General features: G+C 49.9%; 2 protein-coding genes across 2 annotated transcripts; one reads left to right on the top strand and one right to left on the bottom strand.

Moving 5' to 3' along the window:
* Window positions 1-617: 617 nt before the first annotated feature.
* LOC127234441 (60S ribosomal protein L24-like) lies at window positions 618-1,094 on the bottom strand. Its single transcript, XM_051201378.1, has one exon. The coding sequence runs from the start codon at window positions 1,057-1,059 to the stop codon at window positions 646-648; it is 414 nt and encodes a 137-aa protein (XP_051057335.1). The 5' UTR covers window positions 1,060-1,094; the 3' UTR covers window positions 618-645.
* Window positions 1,095-3,760: 2,666 nt separating this feature from the next.
* On the top strand, window positions 3,761-17,622 carry Mlycd (malonyl-CoA decarboxylase). Its single transcript, XM_051201337.1, has 5 exons — window positions 3,761-4,343; window positions 10,899-11,011; window positions 11,781-11,937; window positions 14,441-14,590; window positions 16,538-17,622. The coding sequence occupies exons 1-5, from the start codon at window positions 3,819-3,821 to the stop codon at window positions 17,069-17,071; spliced, it is 1,479 nt and encodes a 492-aa protein (XP_051057294.1). The 5' UTR covers window positions 3,761-3,818; the 3' UTR covers window positions 17,072-17,622.
* The last annotated feature ends 8,965 nt before the right edge of the window (window positions 17,623-26,587 follow it).

Raw genomic sequence — 26,587 nt, 5'->3', positions numbered from 1 at the left:
GTTACTATGAATCTGACTGTATATAGAATATATACTGGGTGCCTTGTGTTCTCAAATAGACCCAGAGAAAGGAATTACTTCTCCCTGGGGTATCAGCAGTAAGAGCTGCAGCCTCCAGATCTCACACTACATAGCCTTAGTTTTTCTCTTTGATATAGCACTGAGAAGTCCCCTTTGATCAGTTATCAGCATTTGTTGCAAGTCAAGTCCCTCTGAGAATTAAGTTTGCTAGGACTTTTTGCAGTCACATCCAGGGGGAGATGTCAGGCACCTGCTTTTCTCAAGACCCCACCAGCCTTCTTGGCCCTGAGAGATATGCATGCCCTGTTGTCAGAGAGTTGTTGTTAAATGTGCCTGTGGGTATAAACACCAGAAGTCTTGTGGGTTAGGAGGAATTTTTGAAGATTTTTAGAAGGAAATTTTAGAGACATTTTAGGAGGAACTTTTAGAGAATTCTTAGAAAGAATCTTAGGAATTTTTAAGGAAAACTTCTAGAGAGAATTTTAAGAAGAGCTTTTAGAGAGAAATCTTAAAGAGAGCTGTTTAGAGAGAACTTTTTTTTTTTTTTTTTTTTGCATAGTTAGATCTTTATTCGAAACTCCAATCGTTTTCCACCAACTCGGGGAGCGGAGACCTTCACAGGCTTCACAATTTTTTGTTTAGGTGCTGTTTTGAAGCCATTGCTGTCTTCTTGGATGCCTGCTTAGCCTTTTTTGCTTCCTTGGCGGCCCGGATAGCCTGCTCTTGCTGGGCTTTCCCGACTTCAGGTTTCTGATTCCTCTTGGCCATGATATCAGCAAGGGATACACCCGTGATGGCATGCTGGAATTTGACTGCTCGATGAGTTCTTTTCTTCTGAATTTCTTCTGACTGTCCTTTCTTGTGTTTTCTTCTATAGAGGACAGTCCAATTTATCTGCTGAGGATTCCTTTTGGAAAGGAATGCGGACTCGCATTTTGCATTAAGAAACTGGAAAATCTTCCCATCGGTCCTGGCGTAGCGCCGCCCGTGTCCCGGGTAGATCTTATACCCGCTGAAACTGCACAGCTCGACCTTCATGGTGACTGCTGCCGCCTGGCCCGAGGGAAGATGTCGAAGAGCTAGAGAGAACTTTTGAGAACTTTTTTTGAAGAATAAATAGCCATGAGAGGAACGCATGTGTGACCCAGTTCATTTACTTTTGGCCCTCAGATCATAACTTTTTAACAAATCCCTATCCACCTGCTATAAGCCTCCTCTCTTACCCATGATAAATACAAAAATAAATAAATAATAACAGTACTTGCTTGTGGAGGACCCAAGTTTAACCACCTGTAACTCTAGCTCCAGAGGATCTGGCACCTTCTTCTGGCCTCTGGGCTCACTTCAGCAAACCCAGCCGGTTTACTTAAGGTATTTCTCAATACCGTATCCACTGTTACAACACTAAATACCACACATCGCTGGGCCTCAAGTACATCTTGCAACTGCTCACTCAGTCTTGATTACTGCACTTCATCATTTTGTTTTGTTTTATTCCTGTACTGGAGATTGAACCCAGAGCCTCACACACTCACATACTCTTGGCAGGTGCTTTACCACTGAGCTACATCCCCTACCTTCTTTTAGCTTGCTATTTTGAGACAGGGTCTTGCTAAATTTCCTAAGCTGGTCTTGAACTCCTTCTGTAGCCCAAGCAGGAGTTGAACCAATTATTTCCTGCCTCTGTCGCTCAAATAGCTTGGATCTCAGGCTTGTACCACCAGGGCTGGCTAGCTCCATCAGTCTGTTGAATATCCTTTCCCAGCATCTTCCTAAATTCATCATCATTGGTACCCAGCTGGGGAATAAGGAAGATATTCCCCTGTGGCTCCTAGGAGGAAAGCTGTTGAAGCCTCACTTCTGAGAGTAGAATAAAGATCTCTAGAGTCACAGGACAAGGGTCAAATGTAAGCTTTGTCTCTCATTCACACATTTGCCTTGGTAAGTCAGCTGACTCCATCAGGTCTCCACTTTATCCACTGGCTGATGTAGCAAAGGTGGGAATTAAAGCATGAACTATCCTGATGGTGTATATGGTGTCTGTTACACCTCTTTGTGTTTCCCTCAGCATTGCAGCACAAAAATAACCCAAGTCTCACTATACAAACAAATGCTCATTTCAGCATGAGAAGCCCCGAGTGGAAGAAGCATAGACTGGAGGGAGGTGAGCCTATGTTCAAGTCCCCCTAACATACCCAGCCCAGTCTCAGTGCAGGCTAGGGATTCTGACTACCATCGACCAGCTGGGAGCATTCATGAAAGTCCTTCCCTGTGTCTCTCTGGGCTTCTGCTCCACTTCCATCACCTGGGGATAACATTACTCATTGTATACAGTTATTGTGACATTAAATGTGCAAGAACTGTAGAAGGCACACATCTAGCACATGCTAAAGTGACTGGTTTGTGTGTGTAAGTATGGCAAGTGCTCAACTACTTTGTATACCTGTCTCTTCAAGTCTGCTGGGGGGGGGGCATAAGTTACTAACTACTGTGACTAAGGAAGAGAAGGATTCACTTTCTAGGATCCACAGATCTTTTAGGGGTCCTGTCCCAAGGACACACAGAGACCCTTCTGCATCCACCTCCTCAGGTCTAAGCCTCATCTTTGAAGTCCACTTGTCCACCCCACCTTCCCATTCTAGACTCATCCCCCTCCCTATTTTTCAAAACGGACAGTCAAATTCTCTATGAGGCATCAGGATGCAAGGAGAGACAGAAGATGGGCAGGATACAGTGAGAACATAGAAGCCAGCTCTGCATATTAGACTATAGTGACTGGTTGTTGAGCAAGTGAACAGCAATTGTGCATAAATGGATAAGGGGGAAAAAACACACACTCAGCAGGTGGAGCAGGTAGTGAGCTTCAGGGAGCAAGCCTGGGTGCCAAAAAGTGCTGCGTGAGATGTGACAAGAGCCGCAGGAGCAGTGGGCCAGAAAGAACTAGAAATTGGTGACATTTGGATATGGCAGTGGAGGGCAGGGCAGGAGTTATGAGTCATGTATTGGAGCTAGAAGAATAGGCTGGATAGCTCTCTTTGTTCCTCTCCTGTAACCAGCTTCTGATCTCCATAAATGTCATCTCCTCTGATAGGCCTTTCCGGGCTAACCTATCCCTGATGGCAAACTTCCAAAACAGCAGGTCCTCATATGCACAGGCCAGCCTGGGGTGCTGTAAGATCAAAGGAAGATGCAGGCAGATGTAAACTGGATTGGCAGGCCAGACACCACCAGGAATCCTCCTGTCTCCACCTCTCCAATACTGGAGTTAAATCGTTTTCCCACGGGTTCTAGACATGAACTCAAGTCCAGAGCTTTACCAACTGAGCTATCCCAAGCCCTAGGAATCCTTGTTCAGCATGCAATCTCAAATTCCTCAGCTCCTTGCCCACACTGGATCAGAACAATAGCCCAGGAATCTGCGTGCACAGCATGGTCCCTATAGGAGCTGAGATGACAAGCATCAGATTAAGAGAAGCGCGTGCGTAGTGGGGGAAAAGAGGCAAGGGACTGAGAGGGTGACTCTTAGGACAAATGTCAGGATGCAAGCCAGAGGTGTGTGGAGGGGGTTGGCGAGTCAGGTGCCCTGAGGCTAATCCCAGCCCGGGGACCTTTAGCTGCACTTGGCATCCAGCCTGAGGGAATCTCCTTCGTCCCGCCCCCACAGATCCACCTCCTGATTGGCCGATACCCCGTCCGTCGTTCCGCCTCGACCAATAGGACCGGCAAGACACCGGAGCCGGAACAGGAAGTGAGGACGGGTCGGACGGCATCGCTGTCAGCAGCTGTTGCGAGCTATCATGAGAGCCCTTGGGCCAGGTCTCAAGGCTCGGCGCCTGTTCCCACCCCGGTACCCGCCTCGGCTGCCGGGGCCTCGGGCGCCTAGGCTGTGCAGCGGGCTCACGGCTGGCGCCATGGACGAGCTGCTGCGGCGAGCCGTGCCACCCACGCCGGCCTATGAGCTGCGCGAGAAGACGCCGGCACCCGCCGAGGGGCAGTGCGCCGACTTCGTTAGCTTCTACGGCGGCTTGGCCGAGACGGCCCAGCGCGCCGAGCTGCTCGGCCGCTTAGCGCAAGGCTTCGGCGTGGACCATGGCCAGGTGGCCGAGCAGAGCGCCGGAGTGCTGCAGCTGCGCCAGCAGTCGCGCGAGGTGGCGGTGCTGCTGCAGGCAGAGGACCGGCTACGCTATGCGCTCGTGCCGCGCTACCGCGGCCTCTTCCATCACATCAGCAAACTGGACGGCGGCGTGCGCTTCCTGGTGCAGCTGCGCGCCGACCTGCTGGAGGCGCAGGCCCTGAAGCTGGTGGAGGGGCCGCACGTCCGGGTAAGGCCCCACCCGGGCCCCCGCGACTCCCGGGGCCCTGCCCCTTCCTCTCTGCTTCCCAGGTCCTTATCCATGCCCATGCAGCCTTGCCGGTCGCGGGTACACAGGTGCTTACGTAGCACCTGACTGTCATGTGCGGTACCCGTTGCGCTTACTCCAAAACAGCTCTGATTTTTAACTGTGTTGTACCTGAACAAGGATGGAGCACGACCTTGGGCAAAGTTTGAGCGCCTACCGCGACTGTGCCATTGCCCCAACAGGTTACATGAAATGCACAAAAATGGTCAGAAGTGAAGGTCACCACCTTCAGAGTCTCCGGAAGCCTCCAGCATTCTTTCTGCGGTGCGACTCTAGATAGGAGATTTGACTCCAAGCTCAGCCCTAGACGCAGGGATTCTAAGTTTACTTACTAGTCAGCTGCCTACCCAGCAAGATCAGGTAGCTTACAAATAACGGAGGTTTACGTAGTTGTGACCCAAAAGATTGTCTAGGGTTTCTTCCAGCCCTTTACCATTAATATTCTATAGAAGGCAAAACTGGCATGACCCTAAGTTCATGCACAGTGGCACCAACATTTCAGAAGTTCCTGGCGTTCAAAGCTTCATCTACTTTTTCAAAGCCAAACACTGGAGTGATTCTGTCTTGGTTTTCGTTTGAGAACTCTAGAATAGGCACGGCAGTTTTTACTTCTGGTCCCTCGTTTTTGGGTGTCATATATCTCCTTTACAGTGAAGGGTATACACACCGAGGTGATGAGTTGCCCCAAACCTCAGAGCAAATATATACATCTCTGATACATAGCCCCAAGCCAGGTTCCTTTGCATTGCCCAGCACCATGCTATGTGAGGGTTAACCATAGAATTTGTTCTTATTTTTGTTGCTTAATCTTGGGTATAGTATTGATATGAATGTCAATGATGCATATGACCAGGTTTTTCAAGATAGCTGGTTCATTTCTGAGGCTGTTACCAAGGGCTCTAAGCTTTCATCCGTAGAGTCCCAGACTGAGAACCCCAGACGTTCATTAGGTATTGCTGAATCTGTCTTCGTTTCAGTGATACCTTGTTCCAGGCTCTGCCACAGTCTGAGTGGGTGAACTTTTGTGTCCCATGCTCTGGGGCATGTGAAATGTCCCCACAGCTATATGATCAATTCTTTGAAAACTGGAACCTTTTCTTAAGTCTCCTGCATAGTGAACAAAACTGATGGCTGAGTCTTGGATATAGGTTCCAGGGAAGCAGGCATTAACCTGCCATTTGTTTTTGAGGTCAGACTGCTCCATGCTTGACCCTGGGTTCAGAACTAGAATGGTGGTCAGGAAGGGCCTGAAAGACTCCCACCCAGACATAAGGCAGAAAAAGCAGCCCTTGGATAGCTTCTAATGCCCCATCCAATTCCAGATTCTCTTGATTCTGGGGGGTTCCTTTACCAGCTGAGCTCTTCATGGCCACTGACACTGTAGCATTGAAACTGACTGTGGGGAGGGGATTGCTTCTGGCAGTCAGAAACAGCTCACGCTTAGACACTTTACATACAAGGCCCCTTGATTTTAGCCTTGGCTGTCTTCCATGTAAGGAAGACAGAGCCCTGTGTGTAGTCAGCCAGGAGTCATGATGAGGCTTGGAGGTGTTTTATCAGCAAAGAAGGAATAGCCACAGCCTGACCTTTGCCTTTCCATATGGTGCATACTTTGGAGGCCCCTGTGTGTTTCTCCACCTAGATCCTAGGCTGATTGCCCTGTTTAACTGTACACAGTTAAGCTGATGAATTGCTCTATCCTTTACACAATTCTATAACATTTTATCAGTTAAGTCATTTTGAGAATAGAGAATATCATTTGTCAGTCAGGATTTGGCATTGTTGCTTATCACCTGAAGAACTAGAGTGTGGATATGTACATGCATTATGTACATGCATGAGCCAGAGGTCAACCTTGAGTGTCATCCTCAGAAGCTGTCCCCCTTGGTTTTTGAGACAGGGTCTCTCACTGAGACTTGGGACTCACCAGTAAGATTAGGTGGACTGCTCAGTAAGTCCCAGAAATGCTCCTTTCCCACCTTCCCAGTGCCAGCTAACAAAGTGCACCACTATACTACTTTTATTTTATGCGTGCCAGTGTTTTGCATGCATGTATGTATGTGTACCATGTACATACAGTGTCTGCAGAGTCCAGAAGAGGGCATCAGAACGAAAGTTACAGCCAGTTGTAAGATACCATGTGGATGCTGGGAACAAACCCAAATCCTCTGCAAGGTCAGTGCTCTTAACCTTTGAGCCATCTCCCAGACACTCCCTACCCCCAACTTTTAAAACACTAGTGCTAGGGATCAAATTCAGGAAAGCTCTTAATTGACTGAGTTATCTCCTCAGCCCTGCGCAGTCCCTTTTCAAGAACAGACTACATTTAGAGAAGTTTTAGGATACAGCAAACCTTAGTGCACTCTCCCCCCCCCCCCAGTCTCCTCTGCATTGCACAGGCACAGCCTCTCCATTATCACCACACCCAGAAGTTTCCACTATTGTCTGTGAGTTTGGTGCACAGGTGACCTGTGCTTACGAGGCCACTCAGGTAAGGGCAAAACCACCAATTTGGCTCACAAGGCTTTAGAACTGACTGCAGACTCCCAGGGCTTTGGGGGGTGTTTTGTTTTGTCTTTGTTGTTTGAGACAGGATTTCTCTGTATGGCTGTGGCTGTCCTGAAATTCCCTCTGTAGACCAGGCTGGCCTCAAACTCTGCCTGCCTCTGCCTCCCAAGTGCTGGGATTAAAGGTGTGCCACTACCACCCGGTTCCCAGGGCTTTCTTAAAATTTGTGTTTTATTAGGAAGTATCCCAGTTCATTTTCTGTGACAGCATTCTGACCAAATCACCTTGAGGAGAAAAGTGTTTATTTGGCTTACTGATTACAGTCCATCATGGAGGGATGCAAAGGCAGGAACCTGGAGTTGATAACTGAAGCAGAGACCATGGAAGGATGCTGTCTTCTGGCTTGCTCAACCACCTTTGTTATACTACCATGGCTCAGCCTGCCCAGAAGTAGCACCACCCACCCACAATAGGCTGAGTGCCTCCAATCAGTTGACACTAATAATGTCAATTATCAATCCAGAAAATGCCTCCCACGGGGCTCACAGCTGAGTGTCTCCCGGTCTTATATCTCCTTGTTGACAGGCTTGCAGCTTGCCTGGCCCATGTGACCTTTGACGATTGGTTACAGACAGAAAGCTACTCTGAGTTTGCTTCCAACGTCTCCCATCATGTGGGTTCAGGTCTCTGTGTGTTGAACCTTAGGTGGTGCTGTCACTTTAGAGTGGCAAATGGCAGCCCCTGATGCCAATTCTGTTTCCCAGGGCAAGATAGAAGCTCTGAGTGAGTAAGAAGCCAAGCTGGGCTACATAAGCCTGTTTCAAAACACCAGAATGTTAACCCGTAGAAAAGAGAACATGAATGGATTATTCAATATGGGGACCAACACCAAATCCTAAGAGCAGTATTACCATTCCAGGAAAGGCTCTCTTTGGTTACAAGTTAAACAGTGTTGTTTGAAAAATCAAACAAACAAAACCTGCTGAGTTCAAAGGCTCTTAGCTGTGCTTGGCATGGTGGCCTTTCTGGAGATGGGCACCCGGGCCTTTGGCCTTAAAGAGGCACCAGGTCAGATCTGAACCGGTTGGGCTTGCACTCCTGTGTTCAGTTTTGTCTCTAATATGTCCTTGGATGACCAGGGAACCATGTGAGAGGTACTCACTGTCAGCCAAGCGGGGCTCCCTCGCAGCATCTGAGTCCTCACAGAGGACAATGGCCAGCCCTGCATGGTTGGCCCTAGGAGGGTGTCAGGGAGGGTGGAGTTGGCAGGCTTTGGGTTCTTCTCCATACACTTACAGCAGCCCATGTGGTTATCAATTACATTTTTTGTAGGTAAAAATGCAGTGAAGGGGAGCTGTCCCCAGACTGAGGAAAGACAGTCTGGTTAGCAGTTGGCAGGCACCAGACCAAAGTTGCCTGTTAAAGCCCCTAAAGGATTCTGAACGGGTATTTTGGGCCCAGGATTCATAGTAAGGTAGGAGATGGTGACCCTTGCCAGCGTAAGAGTCAGGAGACTTCCCCTCCATCTACCCACACGCCACACAGCCACCATGCTCAGAGCCATTAGACAGCCTCTCTGCCTGTTAGGCAGTGGAGAACCTCCTGAGTGCTCTAGGAAATTCTGTGTTAACTTTGTGCTTTTCTGTGTTAGACCGACGTGTAGTTTTTGATAGGGACAGAGATCCCAGTGCCCCTCCCCGACCCCCGTGGCTGGTGAGCTGGAACTGTACTCTTTCCGGCCCCACCCTTTTTCCCTGACAGTAGCTCTGCCTCCATCCAGCAGTGGATTCTGCACAAGGCAAAGAAGCTTTTCCTCACATACCCCAAAGTGGTCACTCTAGAAAGCCAAGCCCCTCAGAAGAGAGACCGGAGAGCTCTCCACCGAGAGAAGATCATCCTCTACAAGCACTGGGCCCGAGTGCACCAAGCAGTCTAGGGAAGGCTGGCAGCTGGTTCCTGGGGCTCTCAGGCCCTCCACTTTTGCTCATAACCGCTGTGTTATTGAGCAGAAAGCACGGAGACTGCTTTTGTTGCTTGCTGTGTGTGACCTGGTGACCTGGCCACCCTCTGTGGTCACTTCCCACCGGAACAGCAGTTATAGAACCAGGCAGACTCCTCACCTTTAGCCTACATTCCGCGCTCTTGTGTCTAGCATCACATGTAGTAGCTGTCAGCAGCCCAAAATAGAAGAGGTTTCTAGAGGAGAGGCGTGATCAATGGAACCAGGGTTCCTGGCCTTTTCCTGCCGTTGAGTGTCAAAATGTAGTCCATGATGCCTGCACAGCCAGCCTGTCCTAGCCCTACAGTGAGGGGCAAGAAGCAAAGCCACAAGCCCCAGGGACTAGGTGAAAGATGTGTTTGCATTTTTCCTAGAAATGGTTAGGGATTCTTAACATGCTTTAAAAATGGAGAGAATCTCGGGACCATGAAGAACCATCATAGTCAGACATATGCAAAGCTTGTTTTGTTTGTTTGTTTTGGAGACAGGGTCTCACTGTGTAGACCAGGCTGGCCTCAAAATCGTAGAGACCAGCCTGCCTCTACCTCCTGAGTGCTGGTATGTACCACCACTATACCTGGCTGTTTAAAAAATCATTGTGTATGTGTTGTGAGTACAAGTGCACATGTCATCAGAGGACAGCTGTGGGATAGCCCTTGTCTTCCAGCTTGTTTGAGATAGGTCTCTTGTTCACTGCTGTGAATGCTGCAGGCCTGCAGCTTCCAGGTGTCCTCTAGACTCTACCTCCCATCTCTTCCCTAGGAGTGTTGTGCTTGCGGGCAATGGGCCATTCATCCAGCTTCATCCTTGTACTTGGGAGTGGGAGGCACTTTATCCATTCAGCTATCTTCATCCAGAGCACGCTCATAAAAAGCTGTCTTGTGTTACCAGCCTGCAGCTTCTCGGTCACCATTCTCAACGTCTCTTTCTTCTTGGGTATTAGTGTGTGGGGGGAGGGTGGATGCTTTGACTCAGGTGGACTTTGCCTTGCCCAGCCTTCAGGCAAGTAAGGAAAATGAGACTTGAGAATATCAGGTAAAGGACCTGCATAGCTCTCTCTCTCTCTCTCTCTCTCTCTCTCTCTCTCTCTCTCTCTCTCTCTCTCTCATTCCCTTAAGCCTGCAGCCCTGCCATTCAAAACACTTTTCTCACATTAAACAAGGTTCATCAGTCCTGGGTTTGTACTCCCCACCCTATAAAGCCACACTGGACAAAACTATGCCTCCTCTGCGTCCTGGCACTTAACTACATGAATGGCAAAATCATATTTATGTGAAGACTTCTCTTTAGACCCACCACCTACCTCTTACCTGCATCTTATGCCCAGATCACCCAAGTTGGAGCCCTTTCATCTTTTATTAAGAATTATGCATTGTAAAGTTTCTATAGCTGTGATGACACTAATCTTCATAGATACAGGTCACACACGTGTTGAACCTTACCAAGAATGTGAAAGGTCACCTCAGTGCACCTAGATGCACAGGGATGTTTACCATTCCATCTGTCAGTGTGGAAATCATCCATGAGTAATAGACCCAGAGTCACATAGGTCTGTGAAGCAGCCCCAGGCTGAACCTGTTCTTTGGTCTCCTGGATTGGGGGCATACTATTCTGCCCTAAAAAAACATCACAGTCACCTACTGGTCCAGTGTGACTGCTCCAAAATTATCTATCCTAGCAACTACCAGCTCACAGTAGAGAAGACAAAAGAAAAACATCAGCAAAAGCCATGTCCCTGATGTCGTTAAGGCTCCCAAAGCCATTACAAGGACTCTTCTGCTTATAGTTCATTAGCCATCCATGGTCACTGCCACATGCAGGACAAACTTGATTCTACAGCCTTGATCCTGGCTGGAGCATGGGTATGGACTTCAAGACATCAGGATATGGAAGTGTATATCTCTGAGTGGATAGACTCCTGGATGGACACTTTCAGAATCTCTGAGACTACCTTCTTCTCTTTGGCCCAGGAAATGAATGGAGTACTAAAAAGCATGCTGTCCGAGTGGTTCTCCTCTGGCTTCCTGAGCCTGGAGCGGGTCACCTGGCACTCACCCTGTGAGGTGCTTCAGAAGATCAGTGAGTGAGTATGGCAACTGTGGCCTGCATGGATTTTATTTAATCTGAGACATGAGCACATTGTGTGTGAGGTAGCATGCTAGGCTCCTGTCACAGCGAGTGTGGAGATTGGGGTATATACCCCAGGAAGCCCCTAACTAGTCTGTTAGTCACCCAAGGTTATTTAAAGCAAATGTCCCCATCACCAAAGCTGTAGGGACTGGTTGGAATACGTGTTGACCTGAGAGGTCAGAACAAGGCTATTTCACCCAGTTGTTAAAATACCCTGTCAGTATAATCACATGTTCAGGACACAGTGCAGCACATGGCCTGATCCACACTGGCCCATATAACCAAGGGATAAGGCTGGAAAGGCTGGAAGTAGGCGTAACCACCAGTGTTTGCAGTATGGACATCTGCTTCCAAACCAGAGGCACCCAAAGCAAAGACAAGAAACAGTGTTCAGTTGCAAGAAATTCCAGTAGGTTTGCACGAAAGTGCTGCATAAGTGCACCCAAGAGCCCCACAGAGTACTCTGAAACCAGGTATTTCACTGGGCAGCACATCCTGTCATCTCAGTACTTGGGAGGCTGGGGCAGGAGGATCATCAAAAGTTAAGTCAAGGTCAGCCTGGGTTATAGATTCAGACTAGCCAGGACTATAAAGCAAGACCCTGTCTCAGAACAGACCAACTGGTGTTAAGATGCAGAGCAGAAATGGCTAATAGGAGTAGGACTCGGCACTTGTCAGTTTATAATTCTCACATCTGTCTAATCTCTATATTACTTGATCAGATGTGAGGCTGTGCATCCTGTGAAAAACTGGATGGACATGAAGCGGCGTGTGGGGCCATACCGGAGATGTTACTTCTTCTCCCATTGTTCTACCCCTGGGGAGCCCCTGGTTGTCCTGCATGTGGCTCTGACCAGTGACATTTCCAACAACATCCAGGTACTTACGAGTGGTCCTTTCAAAACAGGGTGGGCCTATAATTGTGTCAAGTGTGTGTGTGTGTGTGTGTGTGTGTGTGTATGAGTGCATACATATGCGCACGTTCACGTGCACTCACACATACCTATATATGGAACAGTGTGTGTGTAGAAGTCTTCTACTACATAAGTCCCAGTGATTAAATTTAGGTCATAAAGCCTGGCAGCAAATGCCTTTGATCCTTCTCATCTGACCCCAGTGTCTTTTGTTTTGTTTTTCAAATAGGGATCACTATGTAGTCCTGACTGGCCTGGAAGTCTGTATGTAGGTCAGGCTAGCTTCAAGCTCACAGAGTTCTGCCTCCTGAATCCTATGTAACCATGCCCAGCTTCCAAGTATTTTTTTTTTAATGGTGATTTTTAGTGTGGTTTTATCCCTTTTTAAAAGAATCTGCTTTAAGCCCTCATGGAAAGATTGACTAGGTAGGTAGAATCTCCTGGTGGTCTCAGTCCAGCTGAGGATAAGCACTCACCTGACTGGTGACTTTGGGGTCTGTTAACAGGACCCTGTGTGATGGAAGAGGAGTGCAGGGCAGGTGTGCTGTGACACTTGAGAGGCAGCTTGACAGGCCAAGAAATGGACTTGGTTCTGTTGCTGCTGCAAACTGGGAGCCACCAGGGAGCCCAAGTTGTGAGGTCTTGACTTGCTCCTCCCTGTGGAAGCTGGTCCCCTGCAGGCTTCTGGCAGAAAGGCATGGAAAAGCATGTGACACTTGGGACAGTAGGTTGGTGGCCACATGACAGGACCTACAGGTAGATGAAGGGAGTGAGATCCCTGGGGAGAGCAGGTTTGCTCAGTGCTAGAAGATGTGGAGAGGACTCTGAGGCTGGATAGACATTACAGAGGTAAATGGATGACAGAGCATCATGAGATAGGCTCCCTGGCCCCAGCTTTCCAGCTGGGGAGCTCAGAGGATGAACATCAAGAACATGTGTTCTTGATGAGCAGAGACAAAGTTCCCACACCTTCGAGCTGGCATGGGACCAATGTTGCTGGTGGCTTCTCTGGAGTCAGCTTGGCATGTGTGTTAAAGTTCAGAATATATTCATTTTTGTCTGAAAATGGCTCTATAGGGTCTGTCCACTCTGAAAGCCCAGATGCTCCTATGTGGAGCTCATGTGTATAACTAGAAGGCAGCAGCTGCATGTACATGGCTTCAGGAACCTTTGACCTGCACGCTGTGTTTATTGAAATGTTGCTGTGGGTTCATGTTTTGCATGGAAGGCCAACCTTGACTTCTGAGGATTGGACTCCAAGCTCTAGAAGAATGTGTGTGGCATGGACTCATTTGTGATTGTCATAATACCTGTTGAATGTGTTTGTGTCAGTCCACAGAATACCTTATTACCATAGGCCTCTTCTAGATAGTGCTGAGGTTGAAGGGGCCTTGGTCACTTGCCCATGAGCACAGCCCACATCAGGTGCCTTTTAGAGGCTCTGGGCTGAGCAGCCCTGCTCCAGGAATCACACACTGGTAGGCACTCAAGTGATGCAAACCTGTTTGTTTATCCAAGACAAGCTGTGTCTGCTTCAGCACCCAGAGTATCACTTGCTAGTCTAGTGCCATGGAGTGATCTGCAGAGCATGGTGGCATGTACCTTTAATCCCAGCACTTAGGAAGCAGAGGCAGGCAGACCTCTGTGAGTTTGTGGCCAGCCTGATCTACAGAGCTAGCTAGTCCCAGGACAGCCAGGCTGTTACACTGTCTTTTAAAAATTTAAAAGTCAAGCTGGTAGTGGTGGCACACACCTTTAATCCCAGCGTTAGGGGGTAGGGAGGCAGAACAGGCACATCTCTGTGAGTTTAAGGCCAGACTAGTCTACGTAGTAAGTTCCAGGACAGTGAGAGCCACATAGAGAGACCCTGCCACAAAACAAAAAGCCCCACACATTTAGTAAAAAGTGAGGGCCAGTAAAGTCTGGTGTCAACTAACAGACTTCACAGCAGAAGTCATTTCTTAGCTGCTTTGTGGAGGTATCTGTGTGCATGTGTTTTTAGGGAAAATAAGTTTGCTGGCATGAGGCTAAAAAAAGTGTGTAGTAAATCCTTTAAAGGGCACATTTTGAGAAGGAAACCTTATACTGGACTGGTCTGGACTGCCTGTGGCCTTCTAAGTAACAGAAGTGCAAGCTGAGCAGGGAAACAGATCTCACTGGGCAGAGAATTTATAGGCATCTCCATGTGTAGCCCATTGCCCTCAACACAGGCTCAGAGTGTGAAGCAGCTTGTTTCAGAGGGGCCTGGAAAGACCAGCTGGCATGGGGCCTTCCAGTGGTGAGCAGGGCACGCAGTGAAATTGTCTCCTCCAGAGTTTTCAAAGCATGGCCTGAACCTTGGGGACTGGTTTCCCCGCTGCACTTCTGATTCTGTGAGACTTGTCCTGTGAATAGTGAGTGCCAGGGTGACTCTCAGTGTGAGTAGTGTACATGGAGCCCTTCTGAGGTGTGCTGCCCGTGTTTTCCAGGGCATCGTGAAGGAGTGCCCTCCATCTGAAACAGAGGAGAGGGACAGGATCTCTGCTGCTATCTTCTACTCCATCAGCCTGACCCAGCAGGGCCTGCAGGGGGTGGAGCTCGGGACCTTCCTCATAAAGCGAGTAGTCAGGGAGCTGCAGGTAAGCATGGTGAAGCCACACCCCCACACCCCCATCTCCCCCCCCCCCTGCGTGAGTCTCTGTCCTGGAGGCAGGTGAGCCCTGCCACCTCTCAGGGATACCAGGTCCAGATAAGAGGGGTTGGGATGAAGGGAAGGAGGCAGAGCAGCATCAGGTGCCACTAGGCCAGGCCAGGAGCTGAGAGAGCATAGCATCTCACTGGCTGCACAGCACACGTGTCACAAGCTGTCTGGAGAGACCTTTGCCTGTCCTTCCCTGTACTCCTGGTGGCACACATCACCTGATACTCTCCCTGCTCCAGTCGTGTAATACAGTTGATAGTCCTCACCCCCCATGCCAAGCCAGACACTCCCTCCCTACAGCCTTCAGGGCCTTGTGAGGGAAACTCCCTGAAGGCAAATGCATTATAATGCCTGTGGTAGTCTGATTCCCTGGGGTAATGCCCTGGGGAGGGCATTACCTGTCCTGAGATTAAAAAAAAAAAAAAAAAACTGCAGTTTACCATGGGCCCAGCTTTTCTGGCTGCCCCATGGGAAGCCAGGTTGAGATGCTAACTCTGGGCTGCTGACAGCAGCTCTGCAGCAGCTGCCTCCTGCTCCCTACCTTTTCTGCTGAGGTGCAGTAGTCGGTGGCAGTGGTGACCTCACAGCAGCCCAGTGCAGGCAAAGTGCTTCCATGTGTTACGCTGGCTTACACTGGGAATTAGGTTTGCTCATGTAAGGCAAGCGACCTGTCATTGAGCTACAACCACAGTCCCCTGTCCCCATCCCCCACCCCACCCCATTTTAACATCTTGTTTTGAGACCAGAGTCTCTCACAGTTTTTCAGGCTGGCCTTGAACTTACAACCCTCCTGTCTCAGTTCCTGAGTCGCTAGGATGACAGGGTTGTGCCAACATGCCTGGCAGGAATCAGATCTAGAGAATTTAGTGTCCAGAACTCTGCTTTACCATCATTCTACCTCCATCCCCCAGAGATAGTGAAAGCACATCTCCTCTCTCTACTCTCTGCTGATGGTGTTAATGAGTGCTGCAGAGAGAGGAGGCACAAGGAAGACAGGGAGAGAACAGGATCCAGGATTGGGCGATCCATCCCCAAGACCCATTTTCACTGGCAGAGCTGGGAGCTTGACCCAGGAGCCACCTGGGGCCACTTCTGATAACTCATTTGTGAACCAGAAAGTCCTTCTAAGTGTCCTCTCCTGAATGCTGGCACCAAAGGGCTCAGCAGGGTTACAGAGGGAATACACTTGAGAGCCCCAGTGCTAGTGAAGAGAGTAGGAACCCATCGTCCGATCTTCCAGTACTGGTCTGTCAATTCTAAATGGTAAGTAGGACAAGTGCACAATGTAATCTCACATGCAGGATGTAAAATAGCCTCAGCAGAGAAACAGCACCGTGACAGGCTGGACCCAGAGAGCTGTGTTCCCACAGCAGAGGGTCTTCCCACAGTGCGCTCACTATGTTTATAGCCAAGGAGTGCTCATGTTTGAAGAACATCTGTAAGGGCACTTTATAATTTGTATGGTGGTGATTGAGCTGGACAGTCACACAATACGGCATCTGTGCGTCAAGCAAGCATTAGGAGGACCTGGCTCTGGGACGTTCCTAGGAGAGGTGTGGTACAGAGAAGATAGAGACCACATCCCATCATAAGGGCCAGCTCTCTGGCTATAAGTAAGCTGCCCACTCCTGACCCCTGTTCCACCACTTTGACAATGCTGTGGCTGGAGATATCATGGTTATAGGCAAATCTTGGGAACGTAAGATGCCTCCAGGCCTTGGCACTCACTAACGTCCTCATAGACATGCTTGAAAGAAAGAAAATACAGTGATGTCCCTGCTAGCTGCAGCAGCTCACGTAGGCTGTGTGTTGGGCGTGTTCTCATGTGTGTACCACCCTGCTGATCATGTGCTCTCTGTTTTCCCTCTACATACCTGCTGTGCAGAAGGAGTTCCCTCACTTGGGGGCCTTCTCAAGTCTGTCACCTATACCTGGATTCACCAAGTGGCTTCTGGGCCTCCTGAATGTGCAAGGAAAGGAGCATGGGAGGAACGAGCTATTCACAGACTCAGAATGCAAAGAAATCTCTGAGGTCACAGGTGACCCGGTTCACGAGAGCCTCAAGGGCTTCCTGAGCAGTGGTGAGTGGGTGAAGTCAGAGAAGCTGGTGCAGGCACTGCAGGGGCCACTGATGAGGCTGTGTGCCTGGTACTTGTACGGTGAGAAGCACCGAGGCTACGCTCTCAACCCAGTGGCCAACTTCCATCTGCAGAATGGAGCCGTGATGTGGCGTATCAACTGGATGGCTGACAGCAGCCTGAAAGGCCTCACCAGCTCCTGTGGCCTCATGGTCAACTACCGCTACTACCTGGAGGAGACAGGCCCCAACAGCATCAACTACCTGGGCTCCAAGAGCATCAAAGCCTCTGAGCAGGTCCTCAGCCTGGTAGCCCAGTTCCAGAAGAACAGCAAGCTCTAGGGAAATCGTCCATAGCCTGGGCCCCTGCTCAGAAAGGAGGCTGGGTTCTAATGAGCCAGGTTTACTCACCACAGGAGCCTTTTCAGGGAAGCCACAGCTGTGCTGTGTCCCCTGACCTCAGCAGTCACTCAGGAAGCCCCACCTCAGTTGTCACTGTGCTGGTGGGCTCACTGCCTGCTGGAGGTGGTAGACCCTGGGGATAGCACTGTGCTCCTCCAGAAGCCCTTGCTGTTCACCACAGCCTGTGCCTACAGGAAGCTCTGCAGCCTCACCCACAGGCCACCCAGGGCAGACCCCTTGGAGCTTGTAGAGCTGACAGTTATGTCTTCTATCCTCTCTGTGCAGTGAGAGGGCCAAGGTCTGTGCTATGGTTGCAACTGCAGCTTAGAGCTCAGACTGAAGCTATGACATGCACAAGGCAAGGCCTGAGCTCTTGAGCTGCTTGAGGCCAGGGTTGGCTTATAGGGTTTACATGAGATTCCAGTTCATAATGAACTGAACAGTAAAGAACAAGTTTCTTCTATAAATATTAAACATGAGTGTTCCCGGTACACCTTTCTTCGAGTATACTTGACTGTGCTTTTCTTCAAGATCAGAGCCCTGGCAAGGCTCAGAATCAGCTCTGAGATGTTCACAGCATCACTTTCCCCAGCCAGCCCATTGGGAATAGAGTGTAGATGAGGACAGAGGTGCAGCATGAGGAGTGGAGGAGAGGGGTGTATGTGTGTGGCTGGCTGTATCTCAGCATGTCTACATGGCTCTGAGAAGGTCTGTGACTCGCTTGGGTCTGTATGTGTTGGGGGTTGTGTGTGTGTGTGCATTTGTGATGGGGAGTTTCTGTGAGTGTATCTATGCATCTACATTCATACATGTGCATCTGTGGGCATGTCACACATCAACAGGCACAGTGCTACTGCTCTCAGTTGGATATGCATGTTCCCTTGCCTTCCCTTACTGCATCTTCTAGACCTTCCCAGATAGGACTCCCTAGATTGACTGGATTCTGTGTCCTCAGGCTCGTCAGTGGCCTAGGTGGAAATAACTGTATCCTTACAGATAACTGTAAGGAGTAAGGTTTTTCTGCCCACCGCCGGTCTTGTCCCGCCACCGCGCCAGCCCCAAATAACGCACTGAGACTCTGTATTTGATATAATTCTGTTGGCCAGGTACTTGTTTCTTATCGGCTAACTCTGTCTTAATTATTAACCCATTTCTATGTATTTCCACGTGGTCTTACCAACAAGAGGCGGCTGGCGGTTCTGCCTTCTCCAGACTCTCCATGTTGACTCCTCCTTCCTACTTCCTCTTTCCTCCTTATCTCCTAGTCCCTCCTATTTTCCTTTCCTATTGGCCAACAGTGCTTTATTCATTAACCAGTATGAGACATATACAGAATGATATCTCCCATCAGATAACAGTTCTCATCACAAAGCCTGATAATTAAAAATCATTTATATTTGAGCCAAATGCAAATGATCATGGCCCAAAGAACATGGCTTCAGGTTGCCCCAAAAGACAGTCCCATCATAAAAGTGTTTCTGTGTGATTTTACTAATTATAGAGCTAATTCATTAAAGCATTTGCCAAATGGGGCCATATAGACAGGTTCCAGCAATGCGGGAAACCTGGAAAGGGTTCTTGCCTTTTTGACTGATGGGAGCTAGAGGTATGTTATGAAGTATCTCAGGGCCAGCAAGACAATTCATGGGCACCAAGCCTAACAGCTTGAGTCCAGGACATCCACCTAGTAAAAAAAGAATCATCTCCCCACAAGTTGTTTCCTGACCTTCACATATGTGCCATGGCATGTGCACAAAAGAAATAACATGAAAATATAACGATATTTTCAATACATTTTGAAGGTTTTGATAGTCACAAGGTTACTAGGTCAAACCTAGGACTTATATTGAATATGCTAAGGTCAGACTCTCGAAAGGCAATGATAGTTTGACTCTGATTGCAGCATTCCAACTTTCAGTGAGTCCTACTTGTAGAGGGCTCCGGGAGCAGCTGGGATCAGGGGCTAGTGTCATCTTCACCCAACTAGAGGCTGGAGGTGGCTGAGACAGGGAAAACTCCAAGGCATAATCCATCCCCCGACTGCACTCAGTACCCTGCTCTGCAGGGCACCCTCATACCATTGCCTGCCTCTCTGCATCAGCTTGTGGACCACCCTTCAAAGTATGACCCTAGAGTCCCTCCCTCTCCTGGTCTTCACCTGCCACCAGCTCTCCAGTAATGGCTTCCCTTTGCTATGTGTTCTTGGTGCTGGGTCATCTGACCTGTTGAGATGGCCCGACCCCTACGCCTGCAGGGCCCTCCAGCAGCTCTGGAACCCCATCCTCACTAAAACCTGTCACAGACAGCTGCTGTCAATACAAAGAGGAAATTTAAAGGACACTTCTCAGAAATCCCACTCCCCTTCTCAGGAACTGGGTTGCTTCCCACATCCCCTGGACATATTTGTGATGGGAAATGTGGCTTCAGGTACTGCTATTTCCATCCTGAGTGACATTCCTGGTAGCGTCTTACCCCGCCCCAACCACCCACCAGAACTTTGAGGGATCTAAATGAAATGAGGATGGTGGGTATGTGGGGGCTGAAATTAGCACAGCACCTGTGTATGGTAGCAAGCTCTGGCCCCTCCCAGGCTGACTAGTCATTAGGCACTGTCCCCAACATGGTCATCAGATAGCACCACTGCAGTTCCAAAGAGTACAGAAGAGTGGATTTGGGCTGGCTGCTCCCTTGCAGTCTACCCAGAGCCACATCAGCCCACACAGACCTTGAACCTGAGCTGCACAACCAACTCTAGGTTCCCAGGACACTGAGCTAGTGGCAGGCAGGAAGTTGGGGGGGGGCATAGAGTTGGGGGGGGAGGCATAGAGTTGGGGAAGGATGTGGAGCTGGATGGGGTGCAGAGCTGAGGGGGAACCACAGAACTGTGGGGAAGCAAACATTTGGTGCATGAAGTTAGGGGTACACAGTGGTGGGGGGCAGAGCTAGGGACATGCAGCTGCTACTTGCCCTCTCCTCAGAGCTCACTGGCTCTTCTAGCCCTGGTCTGCTTGGTCAACAGAGGCTGTCTACACGTGTTCCAGAGTTCCTCTCCTCCCCCTTCCATGAGTCTCATTCATACTGACTAAACAGCAGTTTCGGGCCTGAGCCCAGATCACAGATCCAAATCCTATTCCACTAGTGAGTGACCTTGGATGACCATTGTCAGAATTTTCCAAATCACCACTGTGCCTAAGAATTCAGTATTTCATGTCCTTGAATACAATCTAAGACCGAAGAAAATAGGTAATTAAAAACAATAATATTAATAAATTTTTGTTTGTGACTTTTCTCAGAAAGGCGTGGGGGCTGGAGAATTTGTAGCTAAATTGCCTGCCATGTGGGCATGAGGGACTGAATTGGGATCCATCCCCAGGACCCACATAAAGATGAGTCATGAAGACACACACTGTAATCCTAGAACTGGGGAAGCAGAGGCTGCAGGATGCCCTGGAGCTTGCCAGTCAGCTGTCCAGCCAGTCATAAGCTCTGACTTCAGAGCACCCTCAAAAGATAATGGAAGATACTTGGCTGACATCAGCCTCCGGCCTCCACACGCACACATGATGCATCACTTCACACACAAAAGGGGGGCGGAAGTGATCACATTAGAAAACAAGAAACATTACCAAGGCCAGCCAAGCCTGAGAGGCTTGAAACAAAGGCCAACTCAAAAGTCACAGATCATGCTGCCACCAGCAGAGGCAGACCCTGCTCCAGAGTGGAAGGGATCACAGTGAAGCCCAGGCAAGCTCAAAAGGAAATACACCTGTGGCCAATAGCACCCTTGGCAGGAGCCCAGAGATACAGAACAGAGCAGAGCGTCCCACCCGTGGGACTTGAGGATGACGTGTGTCCGCACTTTATCTCATTCAGATCTCACTGGCCTCCAAGGAGCCTTGGACAAGGCCATATCCACTATCTGTGAATCTTGCAACCTGTGGACATACGTCACAGCCCAGCCCAGGTTTGCACTTTGTGGTTTCAAAGGAGACTAGAATGTTTTTTCCTAGAACTCTTCCATAGATCCTGTTGTGTTATTTTTCCCAGGGAGTCCATTTTTTAAGTTTTTAATTGATCAGGAGCAAGAATTTTAAGTGTTTCAGATGGGTGGTGGTGGCACACGCCTTTAACTCCAGCACTCGGGAGGCAGAGGCAGGCAGATCTCTGAGTTCAAAGCCAGCCTGGTCTACAGAAAGAGTTCCAGGACAGGTAGGACTATTACACAGAGGAACCCTGTCTCAAAAAACCACACACAAAAAAATTAGAGCGTTTCATATCATTCATCTGCTTTCAGGTTTGATGTTTTCTTTTTTATTACATTTATTTCTTTTGTTATTTATGCATATGTGTTGGCAATCAAATGCTATCAACTTGGGGGAATCAGTTGTCTCCTACTGTGGGTCCCAGGTATCAAACTCAGGCAGTGAATCTTAGCATCAGGGTCCTTATAGATGATCTGCCTCGTGAACCCTGATATGTTTTCCTGCTGCCCATCTTTTTGTGCACATTTTCTGGTAAACCCTACCTTGTACATGACCTCACCTACAGGAGAAATTTGTAGAAAGGAACATTAATTAACTACTTACATATTTAGTTTAATGCCAGTTAGCCAATAATAGACTTCTATCAGCTTGTGGTCAGTGTTCTTGAAATTTTTTTTAATTCAGCTTTTTGGGACCTACAGTACCTTTTGTAATAGAAACAATAGTACAAATAAAGGTTGGATTCCTGTGCTAGCCTTGAAACCCTCAAAAATAAAAAGTAAAATATTGCTGTTACAATTGGTCCTTCAATAGCATATAGGAGTTCATTTAGTCCATATAAGATACATTTTTCTTTATACATACAGGATCAGAGGTCACCCAGTTTGATATTCTTTCCCTCTATGGCCAGACGTGAGACACCTAGAGCTGGCAAAGGTTGGATATCCAAGCAACACTTCTTGGTGTGGGGACGAATGGTGATTGGTGATCTTCCTCATGAAAGAATTAGTTACATGTAGTAGTGTGCTAGTACAGGGAGTGAGTACACACAGGCACCCAACATTGTATTCCGCGTGGGCCCTTAGATGCCAGGACTCAGAACGGTATCATAGGAAGCTGTGCTTTTCTAGCCTTTGAATTAAAACCAGTGTTTTCTACATTTACAAAGGAAACAGATCACAATTTTTTAAAGGTTTTAAATTACATTTTTAGTTATTGGGAGGCGTGCAAGACACAGATGTAGGGGTCAGAGGACACCTTGTGGAAGTCAGCTCTCTTTCCACCATGTAGGTTCTGCAGGATTGAACTCAGGTCATCAGGCGTGGAAACACATGTCTATACAACCATTAAGCCATCTCTCCAGCCTGTGCTTTTCTTCTCCCAGGGCAGAGGACCATTGCATCCAGCCGCATGAAGCTCCGAGTTTACTACTGTTGGTTGTACCACTCAAGCACTGGAGGGATCCCACTTCTTGGGGCGATGCTTGGGCTGGTGACAGGTGCTTCTGAGTTCTGTTAGCTCTTAGGGAACTGAGGTCTTGCCTCTTCCACAGCACTCTTCCTGGAGAACGGTGACCCATCTGGGCTGAAAGACACACCCGAGCAGCCCATGTTCAGCAGGCTTGACATATAGGAGCCATGCTCATCCATCCCAGTTGCTCCTCCCCAAGCCAGCCATGCTCCTGATCCCACATGACCAGCATGTCCTCCTAGGAACAGCAACGTTGCTCACTGCAAGTCTGAAATGTCCTATGGGTGGCTATGGTGGTGGCACTGTGGGAAAGAAGACTCGGAGACAAGGTGAGGGCATGACTCTCCCGCCACACAGCAGGCCTGTGCCAGGTCAACTCAGAGGCAGTCTGGGGTACCAGCCTGCAAGATAGAGTCATAGTAAAGACCCTCTCTTAGGTAAGGCCCAGTCTGCCCCCAACCTCTCCTCTTCTACCCCCTCATGGGGCACAGGCAAGGAGATACTTACAGGGCAGTGGGTGGCTTCAAAGCCATTCCCAGCCTACAAGGGCGGGTGACTCTCCAAAACCTCTTCCTGGAGTCCCAAGGCAGCTTGCAGGCAGTCATATCAGTGCCCTCTCTCCCCAGCTCCTCCACCTGCTAGCTGGGGCTCAGACACCTCAGGAGAACTAACAAAACCCCTTGCGTACAAGTGCATAAGCAACTGCTAGGACAGCCCCCACACAACTGCAGGGTGGAGACCCTCCTAGGACCTCTCCCTCAGTGACAACCCAGATGCTCAGCTGTGGACCTTCAGCCTCAGAGAGCCTAAGAAAGCTCCAGACAGCCCAGGAATAGAGAAGAGCCTCCCCGGCTCAGCTTGGGGCTCTAGGCTGCAGGGTCTGGTGCAGCCACAGCCTCGACTCCCCAAGGCCACTTCCCAGCCATCTCTGATACCCCAGACTCCTCCCAGCCCTCACTCTCCCTGTATTCCTTCTCCTCACTCCCTCATCCCACTCCTTTCATGTACCTCCTCCTTCCTCTCACATCCCCCTCCCCCTCCCTCTCCCCCTCCTTACCCCCTCCTCCCACTTCATACCCTCCCTCTTCCCACCTCTCCCAGAGTCTCCCTCCTCCCAATTCCTCCCCCGCACCCTCACTTCCACAGCCTCCTGGTCCTCCTACTTCCTCTCCCACCTCCTCCCTCCCACCTGCTCCCACTCTCCTTCATAGTATTCCTCTCCCACATTCTCTCAGTCCTCAACCCAAACCCTCCCTCTCCCCCCTCACCTCCCATACCCTCCCTCCTCCTCCCCCATACAATCCCTTGTGGGAAACTCTGTCTGCTGGCAGAGCCAGCCAACTTGCCTACACTTTGTACCCTAGAGGGGGAGTGTGGATCAGGAAAGGCTAGCTAAAGACATTAAAGGAAAGAGGAGACACAGGATGGAGGTCAGGAGGCCATTCAGTCCATACTGAACATGCTTAGTCTTTCTTTAACATTCTTAAGTACTCAACCAAAAGTGGGAACGACGGCAGAAGGCTTCTATTACCATGTATAAGGGACAGGCAGACTTATTTCCCTTATCCTCCAAGTATTTAGTAGCCACACTGCTTTCGAGCCTTCAGCCCAAATCCATTGTTATTTAAAGACATCTGCTACCAAGGTCAAAACATCCTGCAGCAGCCAAGCTTAGTCTCCTAGGTATAAAGACAGATTTGAACTCTCTGAACTTGAGGCAAGATGGGCCCCTTTATGGGCCTTGACAATTCCCCCTTCTCAAATTAATAAAATAATACCTGTGCTTCTGCCACAGGACAGATGACTGTCTGTCTTAGGTCATCTTCTTTCACCTTCCAGACTTACCATCATTGGAACACACATTCTGTCATGCATGAGCTGTCTTAGGTTGCCTGGAGGCAAAGAGGTCTTCCCTGTCTTTGACTACTACCAGCCTAGGGGACAGTGCACGGTTTGATGCCGTGCACGGTTTGATGTCGTGCACCTCTGAGCCAACTTTTCATGAGAGCTCACAAGCAAGGCCCCGCTGGCCTCCCTACTCCCATTTCCTGTCTCTCTGCCTCAGTCCTCCTATTCCTCTTCCAGTTCCTCCCTCCCTGAAATCTACGTTCACCCATTGGGCCCTGGACTCCTACGTCTCCCCCTCTGATCCTCCTCTACCCACTTTGTCCCAGAGTGTCTCCCTAGCCCCCTCCTCCCTCTTCCTATCATTCTTCCTCCCTCCTCCCACTTCCTCTCCCTCTTCCCCCCTCCTCCCACTTCCTCTCCCTCTTCCCCCCTCCTCCCACTTCCTCTTCGTGTTCCTTCTTCCCTTTCTCCTACAGTTTCTCCCCTGGGTCCTCTCCTTTTACATCTTTCCCTCTGCCCCCACCCCCTTGCTCCCACAGTCTTTATCTAACCCCCACTCCCATTTCCTCCACTGCCTCCCTCCTCCCACAGTCTCTCCCTCTGCCCCCTCCTCCCTCTCCCATTCCCTCTGCCTCCTTCCCTCCATCTACATTCTCTCCCTAGGGCATCCTCCTCCCACTTTCTCCACATCTCCCCCCTCCTCCCACTTCCTCTCCCTCCTCCCTCTTCCTCTCCCTCCTCCCTCTTCCTCTCCCTCCTCCCTCTTCCTCTCCCTCCTCCCTCTTCCTCTCCCTCCTCCCACTTCCTCTCCCTCCTCCACTTCCTCTCCCTCCTCCCACTTCCTCTCCCTCCTCCCACTTCCTCTCCCTCCTCCCACTTCCTCTCCCTCCTCCCACTTCCTCTCCCTCCTCCCACTTCCTCTCCCTCCTCCCACTTCCTCTCCCTTGGCCTCTGTCTTCTTACTTCCTATCCCTGGGTCCCATTTCTCCCACTTGTATCCCTTGCCCCCTCCTCCCACTTCCTCTTCCTGTTCCTCCCTCCTCCCACTTCCTCTTCCTGTTCCTCCCTCCCCATCTTCTACACCCTCTCCCTTGGGCCCTGAACTCCTAATCTCTCCCTCTGCCCCCACCAGCCCCTTCCTCCCACAGCCTCTCCCTAGCCTTCCGCCCCTCCTCACATTTCATCTCCCCGGGCCTTCCTACTGCCCTTTTTCACCCCCCCCGCCCCCTCCCCGCATCCTCTCCTTCCACCCTCCTCCTCCCGTGTCTTCTCCCTCAGGCCTCCTGCTTCCACTCTTATCCCATACCTTCCTCTCCTCCCACTTCCTTTCCTAAGCTTAATACATCTCTTTCCTCTTCCTCCTCATTTCTATTTTTCTCTTTTCTCTCCCTGTCTCCCTTCCCATCTTCCTCTTTTTTCCTCCCTCCCCGCTCTCCCAGTTTCCTCTACCTCTCCCACTCTCTTCCCCTGGCCCCACAGCTCCTCCTCTAACACACCCTCATCTTTCCTCTTCCTACCTCCCCACCTGCTTCCCACCTTTCTCTCCCCTCCCCCTCCCTATTTATGTCTGTTCTTCCTTCCCCACTCCACCTCTTCCCGGCTTCCCTTTCCATCCCCTCTCCCTCCCCTCCTCCCCTCTTTCCTTTCTCTTCTCCCACCTCCCTTCCCCTCCCCCTTCCTCCATACTCCCTCCTCAGTCTTGCTCCTCTTCCCCCTTCTCCCCTCCCCTCCTCTCCCTCTTCTTCCTAGCTCTCCCTTCCCCTCCTCCCTTTTTACTCCCCCACTGTCTCTTCTCCCCCTCCCTTTGCTCCTCCCCCTCCATCCCTCCTCTTCCCCCCTCCCTCCCTCGAGCCCCACACTGCCCTCTTTCTCCGTCCTCTCCTCTCCGTGGGTCTCCTCTTCTCTCCTTCCAGTCTTCAAACCTTCCTTTGTCCTATATTCTCCTGGCCCTGCTTGCTGCCTCAGGCAGCTCTAGGATGCAGGTCCTACATGGTGAGCTTGGGCTGGCAGTGAGGGTTGGGGACTGGATTAATCACACAGAACTCCCACCATCCTCAGTTCACCTAGCAGGCCGCTTCATTCTTAAGGTGCTCTGCCGAAGCTGCCCAGATACCAGGAACCAGCTCTAACAGAAGGGGCAGTCTGGCCCTACAAC

This window comes from Phodopus roborovskii, unplaced genomic scaffold, assembly GCF_943737965.1.
Source record: "Phodopus roborovskii unplaced genomic scaffold, PHOROB, whole genome shotgun sequence".
Lineage (NCBI taxonomy): Eukaryota > Metazoa > Chordata > Mammalia > Rodentia > Cricetidae > Phodopus > Phodopus roborovskii.
Note: the sequence above shows the minus strand (reverse complement) of the source record. Positions and strands in the feature narration are given on the sequence as shown.